We start from the raw sequence: 25,182 nt of genomic DNA, 5'->3' as shown, positions 1-25,182 counted from the left end.
AATTGGGTCACTGACCCCATCTTAAAACAAATGCTCTGTAAGGCTACACATTGCTAAATTGTATTATTCATTTTTTTATTCAGCCCTTCTCCTATATTCCAGTCTTTCAAAAAAGTGTGGGGTTGCTATGATAATTTGCACCCTCATTGTTTCTTTTTTTTTAGTTTTTGAATTATTTGCCTTCTCTTTCCAGAATTGGGGGTCGCTGATCCCCCAAAAAATGCTCTGTAAGGCTACAAATGTATTGTTATTGCTAATTTTTATTACTCATCTTTCTATTCAGGCCTCTCCTATTCATATTCCAAGCAATGCATGGTTGCTATAGTAATTTGGACCCTAGCAACCAGATTGCTGAAATTACAAACTGGAGAGCTACTGAATAAAAAGCTCATACTGTACTGTCTAAGGGAAACAAAATGGCACCTCCCTCCTCCCATATGTATAAATACAAATATACAGAGAAGGAATGTTCTGGGCACACAATAAGCTATACCCTCATACTGTACTGTCTAAGGGAATCAATATGGCACCTCCCTCCTCCCATATGTATAAATACAAATATACAGAGAAGGAATGTTCTGGGCACACAATAAGCTATACCCTCATACTGTACTGTCTAAGGGAATCAATATGGCACCTCCCTCCTCCGATATGTATAAATACAAATATACAGAGAAGGAATGTTCTGGGCACACAATAAGCTATACCCTCATACTGTACTGTCTAAGGGAATCAATATGGCACCTCCTCCCATATGTATAAATACAAATATACAGAGAAGGAATGTTCTGGCACACAATAAGCTATACCCTCATACTGTACTGTCTAAGGGAATCAATATGGCACCTCCCTCCTCCCATATGTATAAATACAAATATACAGAGAAGGAATGATCTGGGCACACAATAAGCTATACCCTCATACTGTACTGTCTAAGGGAATCAATATGGCACCTCCTCCCATATGTATAAATACAAATACAGTATACAGAGAAGGAATGTTCTGAGCACACAATAAGCTATACCCTCATACTGTACTGTCTAAGAGAATCAATATAAAATCTGTATAAAAAACCTGTATAAATACACATTTTCCTAAAAGTCCAAGTGCCAAAGGCACACATTTGTTTCTTTTGGAATTAGAAATACACATTTAAGATTTCAAAGCAAGTTAACCAAAAACAAACTCAAAAGTTGTCAAGGAAATTTCAGCAAAACCACCAGCTCGGGGCAATAACAACAGACATTTGGTGGACAGTGATAAGCCAGAGAGACACATAAATGAACTAAAAAAAAAAAAACTAACTTGAATATAGATTTATCAGGTTCATACATAGAAATAAGTTGGGTTCTAGCCTGGAGCCTGCCAGGGTTTTGATAAGCAAATATTGCCAGAGCCTGGTGCTTCCCTATTGGCTGCAGCTTCTCCAGATTTTGACACAAGTAATCAGATTGAAAAATCAGGGCGGGGGGAAAAAAGCCGTGAGGCCAAAGGGAGAGCGACAGAGATCAGGACACATGAACTCAGCATCAGTGTAGCAACTGCCAGCCAAGGAGCAGACAGACAGACAGCACTCACTACCCTACTCTGCTGAACTGAGGTACTGTGTCTCAACTACTACTGATTGTAATATATATATATATATATATATATATATATATATATATATATATATATATATATATATATATATATATATATATATAAATACTATCATCCCTATCTTAACCCTAATCACACACAGGAAAAATAAATCTCAAATCTCTTATCATTTAGTAATGTTTATCTTTACACAGTGTACACTTCTCAGTTTCGAAAATGAAAGGGGAGATACACCCAAAAACGAATAACAAAATAAAACAAACTGTCATTCGAAGCAACTACCCAATATATATTCGTTAGATATATTGTCACAACCAGAGAACAGAATACTGCTTTTTAATAATTGACTTTGTAAATTCATTTTAAAATAACGAAAAACTGAATGAATGCATATTGGAAAGATGATTAAAATGTGTTTTTTTTTTCATTAGGCAAAATCTTATTTTTAGGTTTTCATCCCCCTTATGAACCTTTAATACCAAAGTATTTCTAAGTCTGTGTGTGCTGCTATAAGTTTAATAGTGAACATGAAAAAGTATTCCAACAATTTTCTCTTGTGTTCTAACAAATGTTTCCTTTAAATTGAATTTATTATTTTAAATGTGTCTGCATGATGTGGTTTTGGTGAAGTTTATTTTTGGCTTAGTTTAACGTAAATTTAATTTGTAAATTTTGTTTTGAGCTTTGTTTTTTTTAATGCATATTACATGGAAAAATTATTCTGTTTGGAAAGTAATGAAATATTTTAATAAGCTAAATCTGTCACAGTTGCCTGTAAATCAATTAAGTCATTGGGATATTTTATCCGGATTCAGACACATAGAAATAAATATTCTTACATTATTTTTTGCTGGAATATTATTATTCAAATAATATTTCTATATTCAATCGTTATTGGAAAAGGAACAAACACAGAACTGGACAGCAAAAAACTTTTATGTATATATCTACATTTAAAAGGCAATAGAGTTGTGTAAATTATTATTATCTATTGATAGATGTATAATTGGAACTTTCCATATACAGGTACACGTTATCCGGATACCAGTTATCCAGAAAATTCCAAATTACGGAAGGCCTTCTCCTATAGACACCATAATACTCAAATAATGCAAATTTTTAAAAATAATTTCCTTATACTGTGTAATAATAAAACAGTAGTTTGTACTTGATCCCAACTAAGATATAATTAATCCTTATTGGAAGCAAAACCACCCTATTGGGTGTATTTAATGTTTACATGATTTTCTAGTAGACTTAAGGTATGAAGATCCAAATTACAGAAAGATCCATTATCCGGAAAACCCCAGGTCCAGAGCATTCTGGATAACAGGTCTCATACCTGTAATAATAAAACAGTAGCTTGTACTTGATCCCAACTAAGATATAATAAATCCTTATTGGAAGCAAAACCAGCCTATTGGGTTTATTTAATGATTACTTGATTTTCTTGTAGACTTCAGGTATGAAGATCTATATTACGGAAAGACTTGTTATCCGGAAAAGCCGAGATCCCGAGCATTCTGGATAACAGGTTGAATACCTGTATACCTGTGGTATCTGTGATCTACAGTTCATGTGCATATTAGTACATACCATACTTGCTGGGAGAATATTCCTTTTGTGTATCATCCTACAAAGAAAACATCTTTATGTCAGTTTTCCACCCAACAGATCATTGTTCTCCTCATGTTTCTTTTCTCCCTCCTGAAGTGTGTTAATTCCCTTAATACATTTTAATGTTGTCCCCTTTCCCTTTACGCTAAAGGTATGCTAACATTATTCATGGATTAACTCGTTGAACACTCCCCTGTCCGAAAGCTGGGCGGTTCAATGTTATTGCAGCTTTACCAAAATTCCAAAGTTTTCGTTTTTCTTGAATCAAAAATGTGCACTTGTTGATGAAAACAACCTTTTAAAAATGTGAGAAAAACAACTTGAGCACAGCAAAATCACATTGTACCATTCCTTTTCAACAAATCTCTCAAATTTGTCTCAAAACCTCAGAAATGGAAATACAATTCCCATTGACTTCTAACCTGAACTGAAACTTTTTTAATTTGAGATTATTTTGCACTTTTTGCTGCAATCATCTTGAATTGATGTAAAAAGCTCATATTTAAATGTTTATAAATCTGCCCTTTAATGATAACTGTGAAATAATTAATTGAAACGAAGCAGATCAACTAGTATGGCAGCTTTTCCACCTCAATATAAGAAGATTTAGCTGCATTAAAGGTATACTGACCATTTTTTTTTTTTAACTCTGTCTCAGGATCTAAAACTGGGGTTGAAATTTATTTTTCAGTGGAACAGCCCCCCAAACTCCCAATTGTATCTCACTTTTTGCTTCTATAAGGAATACAGTTGGCAGTTAGGTGCTGGATGTTGTAGTTTTACATCTGAAAAATTATACAATCATGCCCTAAAAAATATCCAACAATGAAGGAAATATTGGGGGACCGTGTTTGTAGTAACACCCCTCTCTAGGGGCGTCTAGCATACAATCATATTACAGTATATTCCCTTTTCTCTAAAGTAAATATCCACTCCAGGCAAAAAAAGTCCCTCCTTTGGCACATATCACCCATCTCCGATCTGCAGGATTAGACATTTTCATAACATATTTTTTAGCGCTTGCTAGAGTAACACCTATATTTGTTTTTTGGAAGGGTGCCAGTCCAGATAAATAATGGATTGTCCCTTTACCTGGGATCATGCTTCAATCCTTCAGGGAGAGATGCAAATGAGATACAAATAAGGTGCCACTAGAAGCAGGTTTTGTGCCAGGTACGGGACACTTTACCCCGAGATTGTGCACTTGGACAATATGTCACAAAGACGTATGCAAAATATAAAAAGCTCACTACTTATAATACATTTATGGGCCAAAATTTAGGTAGCTCTTCAGTGGACATTCTTTTGCTTATTTGTCTTTGACGAGAGGTGTAAAGAGAATAAGAGGTGCTTCTGTCCTAGGCACTACATGAAGAGCAGCAGTTGTAGGTAAGGGGAAAGCAAGGATAGTATAAGAGGACAATAGGGCAAGTTGGGCACTGTACACCAAGTTGGCAACACTTTATATCTGTGAATTTCCAACTTGTGGACCCTCAGTAGTGTCAGGCAGGCTGGCCCAAAAGTCCACAAGACTTGTAACAATAGGGTTTAGCTGGTGCAACACTCTTGCTTTCCTGCATCCATCTCCCATTGCTTTACCTATATGTTGTACCTGCTCCACCCAGCTCCCACCAGTGACATCAGACAGGGGCAGAACGGGTGCTGGTATATTAGTAATGACAGCACGGGACTCATCACTAAACTCTCAGCTAATGCTGAAGTAGGACAGCCAACAACCACTTCAACAAGTGTCAAAATGTAGTTCAACATAAGTCCACAGTTTGGACATTTATATAAATAACCATAACCCACAAACCCCCATATAAAATAAAAGTCACTAAGTTTGCCCAGGAGTAGTAACCCATAACAACCAATAAGATTTTTGCTTTTAAACAGGTTACCAGTAAATGCTACCTGCTGATTGATTGCTGTGGGTTTCTGCACCTGGGCAAACCTAGTGCTTTTTATTACATAACCCCCAAAATCTGTTTGCCCCAGGCCTGGTTTAAAGGGAAATTTTGTTACATTTTTTGTGTATAAACAATGCAAAATCACGTAACCTTTACCCCCTCCCCAGCCCTATTTATTAGCATCAAGTCTTTGTTTGCTGCCCTTGCCCCTAGACTTCTCCAGACCAGATGCAAATAGGGAGAAAGGGCAGTGTTTATGCAAATTTCTGTAGGAATGCCCCAGGAAAAGTTCATTGATGGTAACAATAAGTTACAGTGTCCAGTTAGCACTATTGCACATATTTTATCATACACCAGATTCAAAAAAATAAAGCAGGATTATGTTTACTTTACTAACCACTATATTATAAAATCTTAATTATATAATTATTTAGATCCCTATTTGTATTTATAAATATGGGTGGGAGCTGCCATATTGTTTCCCTTAGACAGTACAGTATGAGGGTATAGCTTATTGTGTGCCCAGAACATTCCTTCTCTGTATATTTGTATTTATACATATGGGAGGAGGGAGGTGCCATATTGATTCCCTTAGACAGTACAGTATGAGGGTATAGCTTATTGTGTGCCCAGAACATTCCTTCTCTGTATATTTGTATTTATACATATGGTAGATGGGAGGTGCCATATTGATTCCCTTAGACAGTACAGTGTTAGGGTATAGCTTATTGTGTGCCCAGAACATTCCTTCTCTGTATATTTGCATTTATACATATGGGAGGAGGGAGCTGCCATGCTATCTTTTAGATAGTACAGTATCTAATGGAGAAGGTATGCCACTTTGAAAGCACAGATAAATTGACAATAAAAATCCAATAAAAGTTACACTAACAGCATGAAAAACAATCTTTATCAAGCACTATCCCCATATTGTCTGCTTATTATTCTTTCTTATTTTTGCACAGTTGTTTAGGATGTTTGTTATAGTTATAATTCATTTTTATTATTCTGGTTTTTGAGATTTTTTTACCGGCTCCTCAATCGCATATTATTTCTTGGATGCAACCGAATGCCCCATGTTGTTTATAGTAACATAGTAAGAAACATAGTAAGTTAGGTTGAAAAAAGACACACGTCCATCAAGTTCAACCTTTGGACCCGCCTAACTGCTAGTTGATCCAAAGGAAGGCAAAAAAAACCCATCTGAAGCCTCTCCAATTATATAATATGTATTGTGAAAAAATAGGTCTAGAACAGGTCTAAAACATATACAAGTAGGGACAGATTTACAACATATTTTTATGTTTTGGTTACAATCAAACATTGATCAATTTCTGATTTGCAAATATTTTCCAGCATTATTTAGCAATCAAAATAGGATTTTGTCAGTTCAAAAGTCTCCCTATAGACTTGCATTGAATTAAAATGAGCACAATGCTTGTTGTGTTTTGGCAACTTTGCAGATCCTTCCCCAAAATAGGCAATCAGTCCAGTCCCTGGATTAAAATTGGGCAATAATAATTCATAATAATATATAATATTATAATAATAATAATATGTATATATTATAATAATTCATAATTCCGTAGATTTGTTTTCTTACTGGCTACAAAGGCACCCCTCCCTTTCTTGCAATGATCTATCTGCCAGTAGAAATGCTACAAGAGGAGAATAGCCTCTAGAAACAGCCCTTGTGTCCTCCATAAAGGTCTTTCTTCATAATAGGGATCCTCATGGTGTAGAAAGTCCAGCCAATATCAGCTTTTGTGTTATCTGTTGACTAAAGCCTATATTTTTATTTTTACAGAAAATGCCGCGATCTTTTTTGGTAAAAAGTAAAAAAACGCACACATACAACCAGCATCGCTATGTAGAAGAGCAGCCAGTCACTGGCGTCGACCTAGTGGCAACAGTCTACCATGGTAAGTGGGATAAATGATGATGGGAGAATGAAGCAGGGCCGGAACTAGGGGAAGGCAGGGTAGGCACCTGCCTAGGGCGCAGTCATTGGAGGGGCGCACATCTTAGTGCTGTTGAAAACATTTGTTCCATTGCTCAACTGGTTTGTTTCAACATTTAGTCAGTGAGACAATCTGCCTGCAACAAATCGCCTTCTGGTAATGTGAGCACAGCGCTCACATATTCGTTCGATCAAACGACCGAAGGAATATTCGTTCGATCGAACGATTTAATCCTTTGAATCAAACGATTCGAAGGATTTTAATCCATCGATCGAACGAAATTCCTTCGATCAGAAATTTGCTAGAAAGCCTATGGGGACCTTCCCCATAGGCTAACATTGATGCTCGGTAGGTTTTAGGTGGCGAAGTAGGGGGGTCGAAGTTTTTTTAAAAGAGACAGTACTTCGATTATCGAATGGTCGAATAGTCGAACACCTTTTAGTTCGAATCGAAGTCGAAGGTCGAAATAGCCAATTCGATGGTCGAAGTAGCCAAAAAAACACTTAGAAATTCCTATTCCTTCAATCGAGCTAAGTAAATGTGCCCCCAAGTGTTACGTGTGTCGTGTAAAGGACATTATTGCTCTGAACTACTCTGTAAACTAAAGTTACACCTGCTATTTTAGCTGAGGGCATATAAAATATGCTAATATTCTGCAACTGCCCCAGGCCTCCGAGTAGGCAGTGGGAGTACTGATTTTCGGAGTTTTCAGAAATCCCAGCCTGTCGAATGTCCCACAGGGCTGACAATGATGACCCCTAATTTAAAAGAACAAATATATCATTCACGTTCTCCAAGGCTTAATCCTGATGGTGGAGGCAGGAAATCCTGCTTTGCAAAATGTCCTTTTTCAACCTTATTCTAGAGAGCCTATGGAGACAAAAATTATAACTTGCTTGAGTGGCGTGATTTTACTAATGGCGGCACCAACAGGTTACCAAATCCCTTGAATTATCTCAGCTCTTGCAGAGCCTCTGTGCATACCAAAACTATCTGTTAATCTACTTTGAACTCAATAAAATGTGTTGAAATAGAAGAATTCAAATGATGGATTTATTTAAAGACCTTATGCAGCAGGTTTGTATTTAGTATGTCACATAGAATATCTACTGGAATAGTAAACATTGCATAGTATTAAAACTCCTGGGCTTATTCATATAACACCCACTTCAGGGTGACTGCTTATTACCCCCAAAGGGCAGTCTAGACTATACTACTTGCTGAAAGGCTGATGGCAACTGGAAAACTGAAAAACACCCATTACCACCTCCAAGTAGCATTGGCACCCAAGACAATACAACTTGGCCTGGAGTCCAGCCTGTCACCTCCCATCTGCTCTCTCATACAGACCCCAACTGCTTAGTTCACATACCACATCAACCACTGCGTGTTCCCCCTCCAACTGCACCTAAGATTGGGTGCTGGTGCCAAGTATGGGGAATAAGTGAGACATTATATCTCTACAACAAGCCTTATCTATAATTTTCTAGTCCATATTTGGACTTGGTATTAGCTATTCACTTGGTTCTTCTTTACTGAGATGGCAACCAAATGGCCTGTGTGTGAACCAAAGATGACCTTCTTGGTATTTTCAATAGTCAAATATTAACTGGGCTGAGGCCAAATACTATCACTAAGGGACCACACAGAGCAATGGATATGGTCTACTGTAAATAGGCTTTCCTTGTTTTATGGATCAAATTAAATGATTGTTTCACCCCTATTTGATCCACCATCTATTCATGGGTCAAAATGAGGCAAAGATCAAGGAGTGGCTTGTGGATGGACATCTACAGTTTTTCCATCTACTCGACAATGGGCGATTAGCTGATTTACCACTTCTCCGGAAGGCTAGACCTACGGCAGTTTTACAGGATTACCAATATTGCCAGATACGACACTTCTACGGGTATTTAGGCGGAACTAATAAGTTGGGTAGGCCTCTCACCCCGTTTGAAAGGATTTGTAGTAGTGCAACACCACCAAAACATATTATATCTGCCCTATACAATATGCTTGACAGTGATAACAAGAAAGATCAATTAACCTTTCTACTAGCCTGGGAACATGACTTAGATATAGAAATACCAGAAAACTCATACAAAGATCTGATTAGAAACATGATATATAGCTCACGATGTTGCAAGATACAGGAGCTTAATTATAAAATCTTGAGCAGATGGTATTACACTCCAGCCCGACTACACAAGATATATCCAGCTACAAGCAATATATGCTGGAGATGCAAAAGGGAAGTAGGAACGCTAATGCACACTTTTTGGAGCTGCCCTGACCTCTCAAGCTTTTGGTCAGCAATCATACATGCTTGCTCCCAGATCCTAGGCAGAGATGTACCAGCCTCTCCGGCACGCACGCTGCTTTTCTGGGATGAGGAAACCAAGGAAGGGGTCCCGGACTTCGTACTGGAAAGACATTTACTTAATGCGGCCAAAATTCTTATCCCTAGGATGTGGAAATCCTCCACTCCTCCAACTACTAAAAATTGGATAGATAAAGTTAACGAAATTGCCAAGTTTGAGGAACTTTCTACAGTCTCCGGCAATCACTACTCAAAGTATAGGGACACTTGGCTCCGATGGTTCCTGTATAAAGATTCGTCTGAATACAAACAATTAGTAAGCCCATAACACACTCATTTAACTCCTGAAATAACAACATACATTTACAAGAGACCCCTCTCCTAGACTAGGCATTCCTAGTCCCTTCCCTTTTGACATGATTATCCATTCTTATATCTCTTGTATTGAATTGCTGTGCCTACATAGATTAGTACTTCAAACTATTTGCTGTGGATTTTTATGCTGATGTTCGTGGTTCAAGACTAATACAATGTATTAATGGCATGCACTGCTTTTACTGCACCCCCCCTTTTTCTTTTCTGTACCCCTGGATTTATTTTACAAATTTAGTAAAAAATAATTTACGAAAATGAGGCAAAGATTCAATCTCAGTTGGCAACCTGACTGATGCCATTTTTATAGTTACATTTGCTCACTAACTTTGATTATAGTGGGCTATGCGTCATCTCTAGAGAAGTAAATGTGTGTCATACCTGAAATGGCATTGATTCTTCTCAAGGTCATACTACATTTGCTAATAAGTCAATTTCATGCTTAAAACAATGTAATATTCACACAAATCAAAGGATGTGAAGCTGTGAATGAGTTTGTCAGTCCGTGCTACAAGGTGCGGCTCATTGTTAGAACTGTCGCATGCCAACAGGTCTTCTCAAGCCCCGAGGTACATTCAAATTTATTCAAATATGTACTGTGTACTCTGGCTAATCTATCCGTCACTATAACTGTTTTCCCAGGAATAGAATCCTCTCTTTTCAGACCCAACTCCCACATAAAAACCAAGCTTTTGCATTTTTGTTTCTCTGTTCCCTCCAGTGTCTTTCAGAAGTAAACGAGCAGCACAGACATCAAGTCCCAATGGTCACACTCCCATTGTTTTTATGGGATAGCAACAGACCCTCAACCACTGTGGGAACAGGGGGCCCCAGAACAGCATCTTTCCTGGCACCCTCCCTTCTTCCTGCTGCAGAGTCATCTGATCTAGTTGCCTATGGGTGTGAGAAATAATAACGTGGTCCCAAAATTTTTTCGAAGAGGGCCCAAAAATGTGAAGTTACACTGGTTATCAGTTTTTAGTTTTAAGCTACTGGGATACAAGATCTCTGTCATGTTTACACGTGCATGAATTATTTAAACTGACTCATTAAATGTTCTGCCTGGGGCAGGTTAGTGTCAAACATGCCATACATATATATATATGTATACTTGTTCAAAGCCGCTCACAAATCTTCAAAAAGAAAACACCTTTAGTGTTGAACCCAAATCATTCTGACGGCATACGTTTTTGATCTTTTTAACTGCAGGGCATCATAAGTTAGATATGCTTGTACATAAAATACCGACATAAACATATAAGTTAGATATGCTTGTACATAAAATACCGACATAAACATATATGTTCTTGATCGTAGGGCTATGGCATTTGGCTATGGGCCAAAGAAACATGGCGGACAAATCCTCCCTATGTGCCGTAGAGAAGGTTCAGTGCTTCCTCTTCAGCTTTGAGAAAGTATTGATAAAGCAAATAAATTAAATTTGAAAGTGTGTATTGTAGCATCTATAACTCTTAGAATCAATAAAACATTGCTACTTTTGATTCCATCCATCTCTTTTCCTCAGCTCATTGCACGGAATGTCCAGCGGAATCCCCGGCTTTTAGCACTGACCTTACCGAAAAACAGCATACGCCTGAAAATGTCATAACAGAGGAGGCGAGAAGTGATCCAGGAGATCCAAGAGAGAAGATCCCATTCTTAAGTAGAAGCATCTCCCCAAATTCATTCCAAGGTGGACACCACAAAATGTTTCATGAATATACAAATCCTTTTGGTTTTCCTTTATTTTACAATATTTTACAATGTATTTTTTTCACTGTCATCTCCAGGAATAGCCCTGTCTTCAATGAGACCTTTAAAACACTATGACCACAGCCCTCTGTCTGCCTTCTACACACAGAACTTCTCCTGGGATGCTCTGCACTCCACTTATGGCTTCAAGCAGATACCATCCCACATACACCCCTCCATGCTCCAGAACTCCATCAACTTGTATAGCTGTCCCCCAAGAGTGGACTCAGACTCAGACCATCCTATCAATTATAGCATGAGTTACTCTCCAAAAATGGATACCTACCACTGTGTGAAGTGTAGCAAAGTAAGTTGTCTTCTGTGTTGGAAAAGCTAGTTGTTCTAGTACTGGGTTGTCCAACTGGAGGCTCATGGGTCACATGTATCCCTCCAAAACACCAAAACATTTTAATGGCCCTCAGCACAGCCAATATCTTTATAGACCTCTTTTATAACATAATTATTATGTTATAGTTTACAATTCGTCTTAATCTACAGCTTTGCACTCCCTTTGCATAGATTCTTGTTTTGAATATGGCCTTTAAAATTCAAGTTGGTGCGTTGGTAGGTCACTTCACAAGGATTTGGAACACTCGTTATTCTTTCCGATAATATCGTTGGAAGAAAATCTCATGCACGTCTGTTTGTTTCAGGTGTTCTCCACTTCACATGGCTTGGAGGTTCATGTTCGAAGATCTCACAGTGGAATGCGACCATTTGTGTGTAACATCTGTGGGAAATCCTTTGGGCACGCAGTCAGCTTGGAACAGCATCTAAATGTCCACTCCCAGGTGAGGAACATACACCTAATGAACTGAATTATTCTTAATTTTTGGTTCTGTAATAATTTGAGCAGATTAACTATAGCGTTAACTCCCTATTGCTTTCCCAGGAGAGAAGTTTTGAGTGCAAAATGTGTGGAAAGACTTTTAAACGTTCCTCCACATTGTCTACCCACCTCCTCATCCACTCAGACACACGGCCATACCCCTGCCAGTTTTGCGGGAAGAGATTCCACCAGAAGTCTGACATGAAGAAGCATACTTATATCCATACAGGTGAGCAGTGGACTGTACACTGTGTGTACAATGTAAATACTGTGTGACTTTCAGCTCCACACTCCTCATGCTGCAGTCAGTTTTCCGACTTCCCTCCACTTTCCTTCTTCTCCCAGCTCGTTTGGCTTTCTCCTTTCCCAGCTTTCTTTTATCGTGTAATTACCCCATAAGCATTTTCTTTGATACTGTCTCCCTTTTCCCTCCCAATTGAACCACTTTTCTTTTTTTGCTAATTTCCCTCCAGTTCTCTCCTTCTTTCTTTTTCTGGCTTTATGTCCCTCTTCTACCCTTATTTATATATACATACATACACACACATATATATATATATATATATATATATATATATATACAGTCCATCTTTCTTAAGCACTTCCTTTCTGCTCTCCTTCTTCTTCTGCACTCCTCTACCTCTCTGTTTCTGCTCTCCAATTCTGTTCTTGTTCCAGTCCCTTCTTCTGGTCCAATTGTCTTATCTCCTTCTCATACCCTTGCTTTAGCTTCTTTTTCCGTCTTCACTTCCTTTATTTTATGTTTTCCAATATTTCTAATAATTTAGCTCATTTTTCACACACTCCAGTGGTCAAGCGTTGAGCTCTCCAAGCTGGTATGCCATGTTAATTTTTCCAAAAGCCTCCAGTTTGCAGTAGCAATCTCTTCGCCTACTGCGGCTGCATTAATTAAGCCAGTTTTACCCTCTAGGTGCAACTTTGGAGACAACATACTGAAGAGAAAATAATTTCAGGAATTACCTATACCCATGGCAGTTTTGGGTGGTTGAAAATAAATCTTGTCTGACTCTTTTTTCTTCTTCCCATTCAGGTGAGAAACCTCACAAATGCCAAGTTTGTGGAAAGGCTTTCAGCCAGAGCTCCAACCTTATCACCCACAGCCGCAAGCACACCGGCTTCAAGCCTTTCAGCTGTGACTTGTGCTGTAAAGGATTCCAACGCAAAGTGGATCTACGACGACACCGAGAAAACCAGCATGGATTGAAATGATGATGACGATTTATTTTCATACATCTCTGCCTATACCGATGTCAGTGGACCGGAGATGTTTTTAAGAATACATCTCAATATGATGCTTTGTGAAAGGCCTGTGATTTAAAGCTGTCCATGCCAAGAGTTTCTGCAGCTGACTTGGAGGATCTTTGTTATAGACAAAAGCCACCACACTTTTCAACCAATCAGAAACACAATAAAGCAACAATGAAGAATATGAACTGGGTTACGCAACCATCGCCTGACTGAATGTGATTGGTAGTTTGAGCACATATACACCTACTGAGCCATAGTGTGCCTTAAAAATAGCTTTTGTATATTTGATAATAAAACTGATTTGTATATATTATTTTCTTAATGCTCTCTATGTTAAAAAAATATGAATAAATCAATATTGTTCTCCATTGCACAAATCCTGTCTAGTTTTTTTGCTGGAAATGGATTATAAATACACCTTTGCTCTTATTTCTTAATGTATACAGTCTTCTTAGTGCACAGGGCTGCTGTATGGCTTAATATGTATATTAGCAACATTAGCAATATTTGAGAACAGCTAATTAGGTAGGGAATTGTAGGTGTTCCATCACAAGTGGAAGTTGCATAGCCAATGCTATGTTTTATCTGAGTCATATAATGAGCCATATATGAGGATTTCTTGTTTACACAAGAGCAAAGCCTGGTTAATAAAACCCCCAGACTACTTTGCATAGTTTGGAAACAAGTAAAGAGGCCTTTTGTTCATTCAATACAGCATCCCTTTCATTTGTTTCACAGATCAGATTACTCTTTTCACTGCCAGATAGTGGCCATAGACATTACAATTATGATCTTTCCTGGTAAAAGATCTTTCCAAGAAAGATCATTCGTTTCAATACACATGTGTAGAGCTGAATTGTCAAATACACAGATAGAAACAGTAGAATTCTACCTGTATGTGACAATTCAGCACTAAACAGTGGTCATTGTTCGGATGCCTTCAAAAGTGGCCAATCAAAATTTCCCGCTTGGGCCTATCGATGAGCCGACCGATATCCAAGACCTCTGCTGATATTGGTCGGCTCGTCTCCCACATTACACTCTCCGAATATTGTACAAAAATGAGATTCCTGTAATAATATTGGTGCGTGTATTGCCACCTTATATTACAGGATGATCTAATGAGAGGCCTATAGGTCTGGTGTGGCCCTCTAAAGGATTTTTATGTCCCCCACTCTACTCCAACATTAAAAGATGTTCCTGTTAACAGGCCCCGACTGGCAATCTGTGGGTTCTGGCAAATGCCAAAGGGGCTGCTATAAGGTCCCATAGAAAGACACTATTTAGTGGGCTGGTGGGATCTGTTTGGGCCTCTGTGTGGGCTGATTTTAATTCTCAGTCCGGACCTGCCTGTTAACACCTTTCTGGTAAAGGTGGCCATAGATGTAGAGATCCGCTCGTTTGGCGACGTGGGCATATCAGGCTGATCCGATAGTGATCGGATCATAATGCATTCGATATGGGCGGTTGGATCGTGCGACTGCAAAAGCGCACAGATGTGGCTGCTATCCGACAGGATTTTTTAACCTGCCCAATCGAGATATCGATCAGGAAAGCCCATCAGATGGCCCCACACACAGGTCAAGAATATGCAAACTCGGTCTGTCTGCAGCTTTTATCGGCCCGTGTATGGCGGCTTTAAGAAATTGCAGCTCTTGCATAATGTTTATAGTAAGGAAGGCAGTGTCAGGAATGGGCACAGTAACTATGGGGTGATATATAAAATCATGCAGGAAAAGGCTGTGACTGTGTGATGGTACATGTTCAGTAAGGTAAGATGGTATCAGGTGCAGGTAAACACTTCAGGCAGATTTATTAAGGGTCGAATTGAAAATTAGAATTTTCAATTATTTTTATGGTCAAAACTCTCAAATTCGAATTGTGAATTATCCAAACTCAATTCCAGTTTTAATTCGAAATTTCTAGATTTATCACACTCTGGCCCTTTAAGAACTCAAATTTCACTATTTGCCACCTAAAATCTGCCGAGTTCAGGCAAAGTCAATGGGAGAGATGCAGGGACCAATTTGGACGTTAGTAGCCTTCCTGACATTCAAGTTTTTTTCAGAGAAAAAACTCAAATCGAGTTTAGTCAAATTCAATTCGAGTTTTCTTGTTGGGAATATTCGTCCAAGGACATTTTTTTAGTGAGAAAATTTAAATTCAGAGGAGAGGCCTGGTCGAGTTTGTTTGTACATCAGGGCAATTCTGTTCTGTCAGTCACGGCTTGTTTTTATAATTGCTCTGCCCTGAAGAGGAAAATGAATCAAGACATACATGTTTGTTTGGCAAATATTACACTGAAAGTTAAATGTTACTGCCAGAGGGAGACAGGTTGGAGAAAACACCCACAGTCAACTTTGTGTTATGGGCCTTTTTCTTTTAGAAATCTCTCTCATCTCTTTTTATATATATTATTGCACAGTGATGTTATAATAAAGATTTTGGTGACTTTAAAGAAAACCGGTGTGCTGGTCCCTCTTGAACAGTATATATATATATATATATATATATATATATATATATATATATATATATATATATATATATATATAAAATATATATATAGGAATGCTCTGGGTGTCCGCACTCGATCTCAGGTAGAGGTGCACAATCAATATTCATAATATGCAGTAGTCATGGATCAGCACACTCGTAGAAGTGAATAAGGTGTTTTATTGGTAACACAGCATTATATCCGACGTTTCGGTCCCACCTGGGGACCTTTCTCATATACATATACCATAATATGTATATGTATCTGGCTGTTCAGTGCAGAGAAAATAGGGACTTTCCAGTACAAATGAGGGACTGCAGGTTGGACTGTCAAAAGAGGGACTGTCCCTCTGAAAAAGGGACAGTTGGGAGGTATGTAGTACCCCCATATCAACACATTGTACTTTAGAATATTCCTATCTACCTGTGCCGATTGGTATTGCTTATTTCCTAAAAAACAAACATTTTGCTACATATACCCGTTTCTCATTAATGTTACAGGATTAACTGAGAGAGGATCGTGTTATAAGAAATTATACATTTAAGTGAAGGAATAAGACAAATCTGGGGATGGGCGGAGAAGGGAAGACATCAAGGCGTGGGTGACTTTTGATAGTTTTATCTCCCCACGCGCCTTGCTAACTGTCATGGGCTGGGAAGCCAGCTTGAAAAGGGAGGAGGGGCAGATTCAGGACCATAATACATCGGGCAAGCCACAGTTTATCTGAAGCTTGAAACAAAAAAAGAAGCAGGGTGGCAGTTTTGTAATTGCTCTACAGCGTTTCATCTCACTAAGCAGATTGCCGTAAAGGGGAACAAAACAAAAAGTAAGAACCACAAGGCAAATGACAACCAGAACAACTTTTAGATAGATTAAGCTACCCCACAAATCAAGGCTTGGTGCCATTTACTAATATATGGGTAAGTACAAAAATAATGGAGGCACTGACATAAAAATAAAATAAAAATGGGTTATGTAGTAGCATGTTTAAACTCTGCCATAGTTCTGTAACCTAAAGCCATTAAATAAACCAGTGTGGTCTGTTTCCATACAGACAGCCAATTAACAGTCCCAGTCAACTTGTTGGGTTGACTGGGACTGCCTCTGGGGTTGCCACCTGGCTGGTATTTACCGGCCTGGCCGGTAAAAATGATGCTTGATGCCAATGTTATTAATAGGAAAAAACGGCAAGACTATATGAAGGCCGCATGATGCATATTACAGCCCCAACCTACTGTAGATGCTTGACCTGCTTCACTTATACTCACCAATCATATATTACGCCAGTACAACTGACTGTATAACTTTAAAGGAGAACTAACCCCCCATACCAAAAAAACAGCCATGTGTAAGAGCCCTAAAGCCTCTGAGTAATGGCTGCAGTTAATAAGGAGACGTCATAGGAGAAGGCAGGTAACAATACGACTTACTTACAACAGCAGGAGAATCCTTGAACACTAGGAGTACTGTAGGCCTAGAACAAACACACAAAAAAGAAAGTTTACAAAAAAAATCAGATTAAACATCAGAAATATCTGACTATTCATGCAGTTTATTACACAGCCCACCTAAATTGGTATGGTCTGACAACACAAAGAACAGAAGCCATAATGCACCTGCACGGAATATCCCACCCTTGTAGGGCACTTTGTTAAAACTGATTTTCTAGCAGTACTTTGCAAAGAATCCATTATGTCCAATTGTAATAATAATAATAGTATTTGAGCTAGATGATCCACTTTACTCCGCTCTGTACAACAGCAGCGGTTAGCAAACTGTGGGGCTGCCCCCCCCCGTGGGGGCCTAGTTTGACGAGATTTGTTTAGATTTCCTATTTTCTCCCTTCTTTACTACTAAAGTCCAGCTTGAAGGTCAGTTAGAGGGAGATTTTGTGGAAACACTCATTTGCTGTCATAAATATTCATGGAACCGTGTAAGGTTGAAAACAGTAACGTTTGCATATGAGCCACCACTAGTCACTACACTTCTTCTTTTTTCTGAAAGCTTATATAGAAAATCCCTTTAGTTCATCTACCAAAGAGGGGGTGAAGCAAAAATAAACAGGGTTATCACTCCTTGCACCGTGTCCTGTCCGGACGTGGCTTGAAGGATTCCAAGCTGTGGTCAAACCCTGTGCTTCTTTTAACTTATCTCTTGTGTTCATCTGAAGCCAAGGAGAGTCACAGGCAAACGATGAGTCCAGAAATAGGCTTGAGAGGTTTATTTATTTTTTATGATTGACTGGATTGACTGTCAGGGAGGTAGGGAGGACAAACTTAAAGGGGAACTCCACCCAAATAATAAAAAAAAAAAAAAGAATTTTGCTTAATGAAAGAAAATCTAATTGGAAGCAACTTCCAAATTTACATGAATTACAAACAGCAATGATTTTAACGCTATTTGAAAATGTAATTGCTGTTGAAAGCAATATCTTTCCATTTTATTCTCTGCACTGCTTTTCCTGACTACCTATAAAAGAAAAGCAATGTAGCATAATCAGCTCTCTACCGGGAAAGAATTAGGGATGCACCGAACCTACTATTTTGGATTCGGCCGAACCCCCGAATCCTTCGCAAAAGATTCGGCCAAATACCGAACCGAATCCTGCATATGAAAGCTACAAAAGGGTCAGAAGAAAAAGGCAAATAACTATAAAAAAATTAATAATGAAGACCAATTGTAAAGTTGCTTAGAACTGGCCATTCTATAACATAATAAAAGTTACCGTAAAGGTGAACCACCCCTTTAATGTAAAATGTGTTTTGGGGGATAGTGCTCAGGCCAGGACTGGCAATCTGTGGGTTCTGGCAAATGCCAGAGGGGCTGCTGTATGGTTCCATAGAAAGTTACCATAGAGTGGGCTGTTTGGGCCTCTGCATACTTGGAATGGCAGGGCCTATTTTGACTCCCAGTCCAGGCCTGATAGTGCTATAAATAATAGACGCGGGCCCCAATATCAGTCCAAGCTCATTCAGGCAGCCACATGTCAATGACATACACAGAGTTTTCCCGTGTGACTGGTTAGTGAACGTAGATGGTCCATGTGCAAACAACAGACATCTTTAAACGGATGAGAAAGGCCGCAAGGTATTGAGAAGCATTATTGGTGATGATTTACCAGTTAGTGGGCCCAACAGCAAAATCATTTTAGGTTTTCACAGGTCACAAGATCTGCTTAATCTTTAGTATTGGCCCTTTATATACAGTAGTATATACAATACAGTAGAGTTTTCATATTTGTTCTACAAGTGAGTGAAGTAGTGCTTTGTTAAAAAAATTAACACTCGTTCATACTCTCAGACACAGTATATCATTATAATGGTATTAAGGGAGAGAACAATTAGATGGAAAGCTCTAGAGTCCAGAACAAAGTGCATTTTTTATTGCGTTCCCTTTGATCAATCCCATTAAAATCCAAGACAGTAAAACTTCTGGTTATACAGCCCTCGCAGGGCCTTGAAGTTGTCCACTAACCCGGCCAAGTCTTGTGATAACGCTGGCTGCCTCCAGTTCTGCACTCTAAGCCAGATGCCAAATATTTTGAAGCTAATATTTTCTTAAAGGTTAACAGGACAATAAGGAATTAAGGAAACCTCGCTGCTAATTTTTCTAATCTTGAAATCTTGCTGAGAACTCTTTGCAAAGTTATAAGCATTGCAGAGTGCAAGATGTTTTTAGTACAGGTAGGAGACCTGTTATCCAGATTTCTCAGGACCTGGGTTTTTTTCCGGAAAACAGATCCTTCTGTCTTCATACCTGAAAGGGGTTGTTCACTTATGAGTTAACTTTTAGTATGATGTAGAGAGTGATATTCTGAGACAATTTGCAATTGGTTTTCATTTTTTTACTATTTAAGGTTTTTGAGTTATTTGGCTTTTTATTCAGCAGCTCTTCAATTTGCATTGTAAGCAATCTAGTAACTAGGGTCCAACTTACCCTAGCAACAATGCATTGATTTGAATAAAAGACTGGAATATGAATAGGAGACGACCTTGCTAGAAAGATGAGTAATACAAATTAGCAATATCAATAAATGTGTAGCCTTGCAGAGAAATTGCTTTTTAGATGGGATCAGTGACGCCCATTTGAAAGCTGGAAAGAATCAGAGGAAAAATGCAAATAATTATAAAACTGTAAAAAATAAATAATGAAAACCAAATGGAAAAGTTGCTTAGAACTGATCATTCTGTAACATACTTAAAGTTTATTTAAAGGTGAAACACCCCTTAAGTCTACTAGAAAATCATATAAATAGGCTGGCTTTGCCTCCAATAAGGAATAATTATATCTTAGTTGGGATCAAGTACAGGTATGGGACCTGTTATCCAGAATGCTCGGGACCTGGGGTTTTCTGGACAACTGATCTTTTTGTAATTAGGATCTTCATACCTTAGGTCTACTAGAAAATCATGTAAACATTAAATAAACCCAATATTATTATTGGGTTAAAATGGAGTCTATGGGAGACAGCCTTCCCGTAATTCAGAGCTTTCTGGATAACGGGTTTCTGAATAATAGATCCCATCCTTATCCATCTTGCTGTCTCCTATAATACATGAAATAACTCCATTAAACGCTCTTAGTTACCCGATTCTTGTTTCAGTTTGTGGGTGCACGGGAAGAAGACACTGACTGATTTCCTTAATCATATTTTAGTCAAGCAGAGGGAAGAATGTGCTGATTCACTGGGAGAGGAGAGGGTGGTGACTCCTTTTAGGACACTGCAAAGTGGTGATAATGCAGAGCGGTTTGATCCATCTGTCTCAGGTTTGTCAGCAAACAACTCGTTTTCCTTTTCACCGACTTGACACGTTGCAGTAATCTAGACCAGAAAGAAAGACAGACAATTTAGGAGACTGGAGTTTTATAATTCACTGTGCTTCCAATCCTGTCTCACTGTCTGCAGTTACCAGTCAAATTATCTGCTGATACAAAGGGGAAATAAGGATGGTGGATACTTTTATTAGTTTAAGGGTCAGGGCACACAGGCAGATTTGGGGAGATTTGTTGCCCGGCGACTAATCTCCCCGAACTGCCTCCCCAGCTTTGTTTTGTGAAGGTGCCCGAAGTTTCCTCGTCAGGCAACTTCGGGCGACTTCAGAAAACGAATCGCGCGAGTGCCATCCCGTAGTCGATTTACATTTTAGCCGGTGGGAAGGCAGTTTGGGGAAATTAGTCGCCCCGAAAAAGAGAAGATATGTCACTGGGTGATTAATCTCCCCGAATCTGCCTGTGTGCCCTGACAGTAAGAAATATTATGGGGGGGGGTATAATTCGAAGTTATGGGGTCATCTGAGAAAAACTGTTTTCCAGTGTTGAAACAGCATATCATGGGTTAAAGGGGTGGTTCACCTTTAAGTTTAAGTATGTTATAGAATGGCAAATTCTAAGCAACTTAAGCAAACAGTTGGTCTTCATTATTTATTTTTAGTCACTGACCACATCTAAAAAAATGTATTTTTATTGCTAATTTGTATTACTCATCTTTCTATTCAGGTCCTCTCCTATTCATATTCCAGTCTCTTATTCAAATCAATACATGGTTGCTAGGGTAACATGGGCCCTAGCAGCCAGATTGCTGAAATAACAAACTAGAGAGCTGCTGAATAACTCAAATACCATAAATAATAAAAAATTAAAAATAATAGCAAATAGTCTCAGAATATCACTCTCTACATCATATTAAAAGTTAATTTAAAGGTGAACAACTCCTTTAATGTTATGACTTTGGTGATATAATAAAAGGGGTAAGCTCCCCAACTGCAGAAAATTGAGCGTGAGCGGATCTGTGAAAACATTGCTGAAACTGCATATCAGTCAGGAACCCCCCTATCACCTCTATAATCCTGAGCACCCAACAGTTGCTGGGTCCGTCTGTCATGCCCTGCACACAAATCATTTAACCAAACTACATTACCTATACTATAGTTGTCCAGATACTGACCCAATACAATAATAATCCCCCCACCACCAGTAAAAACAATGGGCACAGCTCCAGATCCCATTTTTTAGGACCCCCACGTCCCTAAACATTAGGGGGAAGATGTTCGGTTTCTTACACATACACTGACATTTTGCATCAATCATAACCTCTACTGGGCTCTCTATACAAGAGCTGGAATGCACAAGTCTCATTAGTCTCCTGTTAGTGCTACAATTCGCCCAATGTTCAAAAATCAACCCAAATGGTTTTGAGACCAAATATGAGAATCAAGGAGAATGGCTGGAATGTTTCTAAGTTCTATTACACGGGACCCCTACTACAGATGTTTTTTTTCTCCTCTAGCTTTAATTACACTTTTATTGTCATGCAAAAAAACTGAAGTTAAAGTTCACCTTTGCCTTGTGCTATATACACTGCCATATAATCACCCTGTTCCGCAGGGCTATACCGCCATCTACTGGACAAATGGTGCTTTTTTTTTTCAAATATTTAGAGCCAGCATATTCTGAAGCATTCTACAATGGATTTAAATAACCTATTTAAGTAAATCACGAGTGAAAACCTATCAATGATTTCTAATTTATTTTCCCCTGTACTACGCACAATTCAGCAGGAACAGCCCCCTACGTTTGCGCATAGTCTCTACTGAGAGATCCCATAAAACTATGGCAGCATAGGTATTCCCTGTACTAAGCACAATTCAGCAGGAACAGTCCCTAAGTTTGCTCATAGTCTGTATAGAGAGATACCATAAAACTATGGCAGCATAGGTATTCCCTGTACTAAGCACAATTCAGCAGGAACAGCCCCTAAGTTTGCTCATAGTCTGTACAGAGAGATCCCATAAAACTATGGCAGCACAGGTATTCCCCTGTACTAAGCACAATTCAGCAGGAACAGTCCCCTAAGTTTGCTCATAGTCTGTACAGAGAGATACCATAAAACTATGGCAGCATAGGTATTCCCATGTACTAAGTACAATTCAGCAGGAACAGTCCCTACGTGTGCTCATAGTCTGTACAGATAGATACCATAAAACTATGGGTGCCAATAAATTAGACAGCAGGTATGAGTGGAGGGGATGTGCATAGCCGAGACACAGCCCAGGGTAGAATTGGCCTTTTACCTTTCCATAAGGATGATGCTTATTATTATTATTATTATTATTATTATACATTTTTATTCCTATTGAGAGGCTTTTCCTTCCAACCATGTACTGTTTTTCATGGGCCAGTCCTAATTTTGACAGCTCAACCCATAGTCCTGGATTCTTACTGAAATGTCCCGACTTTCTCTTTGACCTCCTGCACTGAACAGCCAGAAAAATATACAAAGTTTCTAACTTAATTGGCTTTTGGCAGAGAGCCCAAAATACATGGCAGGTACACTTAGATACTTTTGTAACAATTTAAGACAAGCAAAGAAACAATTGTAACAATTTAAGATAAGCGAAGAAACAATTGTAACAATTTAAGGTAAACAAAAAGAAACAATTGTAACAATTTAAGATAAGCTAAGAAACAATTGTAACAATTTAAGATAAGCAGGTCTCTTGGGGAAACTGTGACTTACAGAGCAATTCACTTTTATTAGCAAAACTGTAATAACACATAAAAAACACAGAAATGTGTTCAAACTTTCATAACCTCCCAAAATTATTTTCTAGCAGATAATAAAGTGCTTTTCCCCTTGTGTGGTTGCTGAGCCTTGCAGCCTCTTCTAAATAGGATTGGGTTTTGTCTGTGACCAACATTAGGTGAGTTTTAGTGCAGCTGTATTCTAGAAGAGTTGGAGCGCCTCCTGCTTGATACCAGGATGTACTGCAGCTCTATGAAATCATTTGTGAAGGTGTCTTCAGTTGCTACAGATCGAGAAGGCTCTGGGTAAAAGGGTAAATAATGCATTATAATTTTTTTCATTTGCAACCAGTCATTTGGCAAGCATCTACCTGCAACTTTAGTCTTGATTTCCCAGAGTGTACATTAACTGTGTCCCCTATGTACAGCACACATAGGCAGGTGTACAGCATACAGAATTAGAGCGGTAACCTTTACCCTTAGATCATATTGTCTCAACACACTATCTGCCCTCACAGCTAGGGTCGAAATAATATTAATAATAATATCCTGACTGGCAGAGACCTTATGACATGGCTCAGTTTCACCCTGTGAAAGTTCTTCTTTATCCCACTTGCTTAACCCCATCTGCTATTTTGGATACTGGAAACCCATCTGGATTCAAGCAGCCGAACCCTGTCTAATAATTGTTGATAGCTATCTCTTTACTGTTGTGGCCTGCAGAAGCTTCAGGTTTTCCCCCCCAAAATCACATAACTTTCTAATTTTCAATGTTAATATTCAAGCGTGTTCTTCTCTAGCTTGGAATGAAAGGTGTGAAGACATTTGCATTTATATAACAAGAAGGATTACTCTGAAGGCAAACATGATCATGTTAATTATACCAAATTCACTAGGGGCTGAGCCCCTCTTGTGTGTAGCAATGATCAGACTATGTGTGCTGTCAGCTGCCTCTAATGGCCAAACATACAGTGAGAAATGTCAGAATTACTGACTGATTGAACAACCTAATAATTAAATTCTTTCCTTATGTAAATATGACAATTCCAACATTATCATTGAATAACATCTTCCAAGCCGACATCCAATTAAAATTAACTTAACATATTCGCTGTGACATCCCAGAAGCTCTTGTACTAGTCCACCCCAATTCTGTATTATTTTAGGTTGCTACTCCGGTTGTTCGTCTTTAAATTAACTTATAGTATGATGTAGACAGTGATATTCTAAGGCAATTTGCAATTGGTTTTCATTTGTTATTATTTGTGGTTTTGACTTTGATAGTAACCATGCATTGCTTTGAATAAGAGACTGGAATATGAATAGGAAAGGGGCAGAATAGAAAGAGAAGTAATAAAAAGCAACAATAGCAATAAATGAGTTCTTCCCTCTGCCACATAAGTTTTGCGAATGGTCTCTTGAATCCACCTAGAGATTGTGGTCTTTGACGCTGGAGATCCCTTGTGTGCTCCAGATAGCAACACAAATAAGATGGAGGACTTTCCGTGTGATCTAGGTAGAATTTGAGTGCT

General features: G+C 38.6%; 1 protein-coding gene across 1 annotated transcript; it reads left to right on the top strand.

Moving 5' to 3' along the window:
• Window positions 1-1,538: 1,538 nt before the first annotated feature.
• Window positions 1,539-14,002, top strand: gfi1b.L (growth factor independent 1B transcription repressor L homeolog). The gene is given in 7 exon segments (NM_001093531.1): window positions 1,539-1,600; window positions 6,937-7,051; window positions 11,308-11,475; window positions 11,573-11,841; window positions 12,188-12,325; window positions 12,427-12,592; window positions 13,415-14,002. Coding segments are annotated over 6 exon segments (1,032 nt in total). The 5' UTR covers window positions 1,539-1,600; window positions 6,937-6,939; the 3' UTR covers window positions 13,594-14,002.
• The last annotated feature ends 11,180 nt before the right edge of the window (window positions 14,003-25,182 follow it).

This window comes from Xenopus laevis, chromosome 8L (genome assembly GCF_017654675.1).
Source record: "Xenopus laevis strain J_2021 chromosome 8L, Xenopus_laevis_v10.1, whole genome shotgun sequence".
NCBI classification, from domain to species: domain Eukaryota; kingdom Metazoa; phylum Chordata; class Amphibia; order Anura; family Pipidae; genus Xenopus; species Xenopus laevis.
The sequence above is the reverse complement of the archived record's forward strand: the minus strand, read 5'-3'. Positions and strand labels throughout refer to the sequence as shown.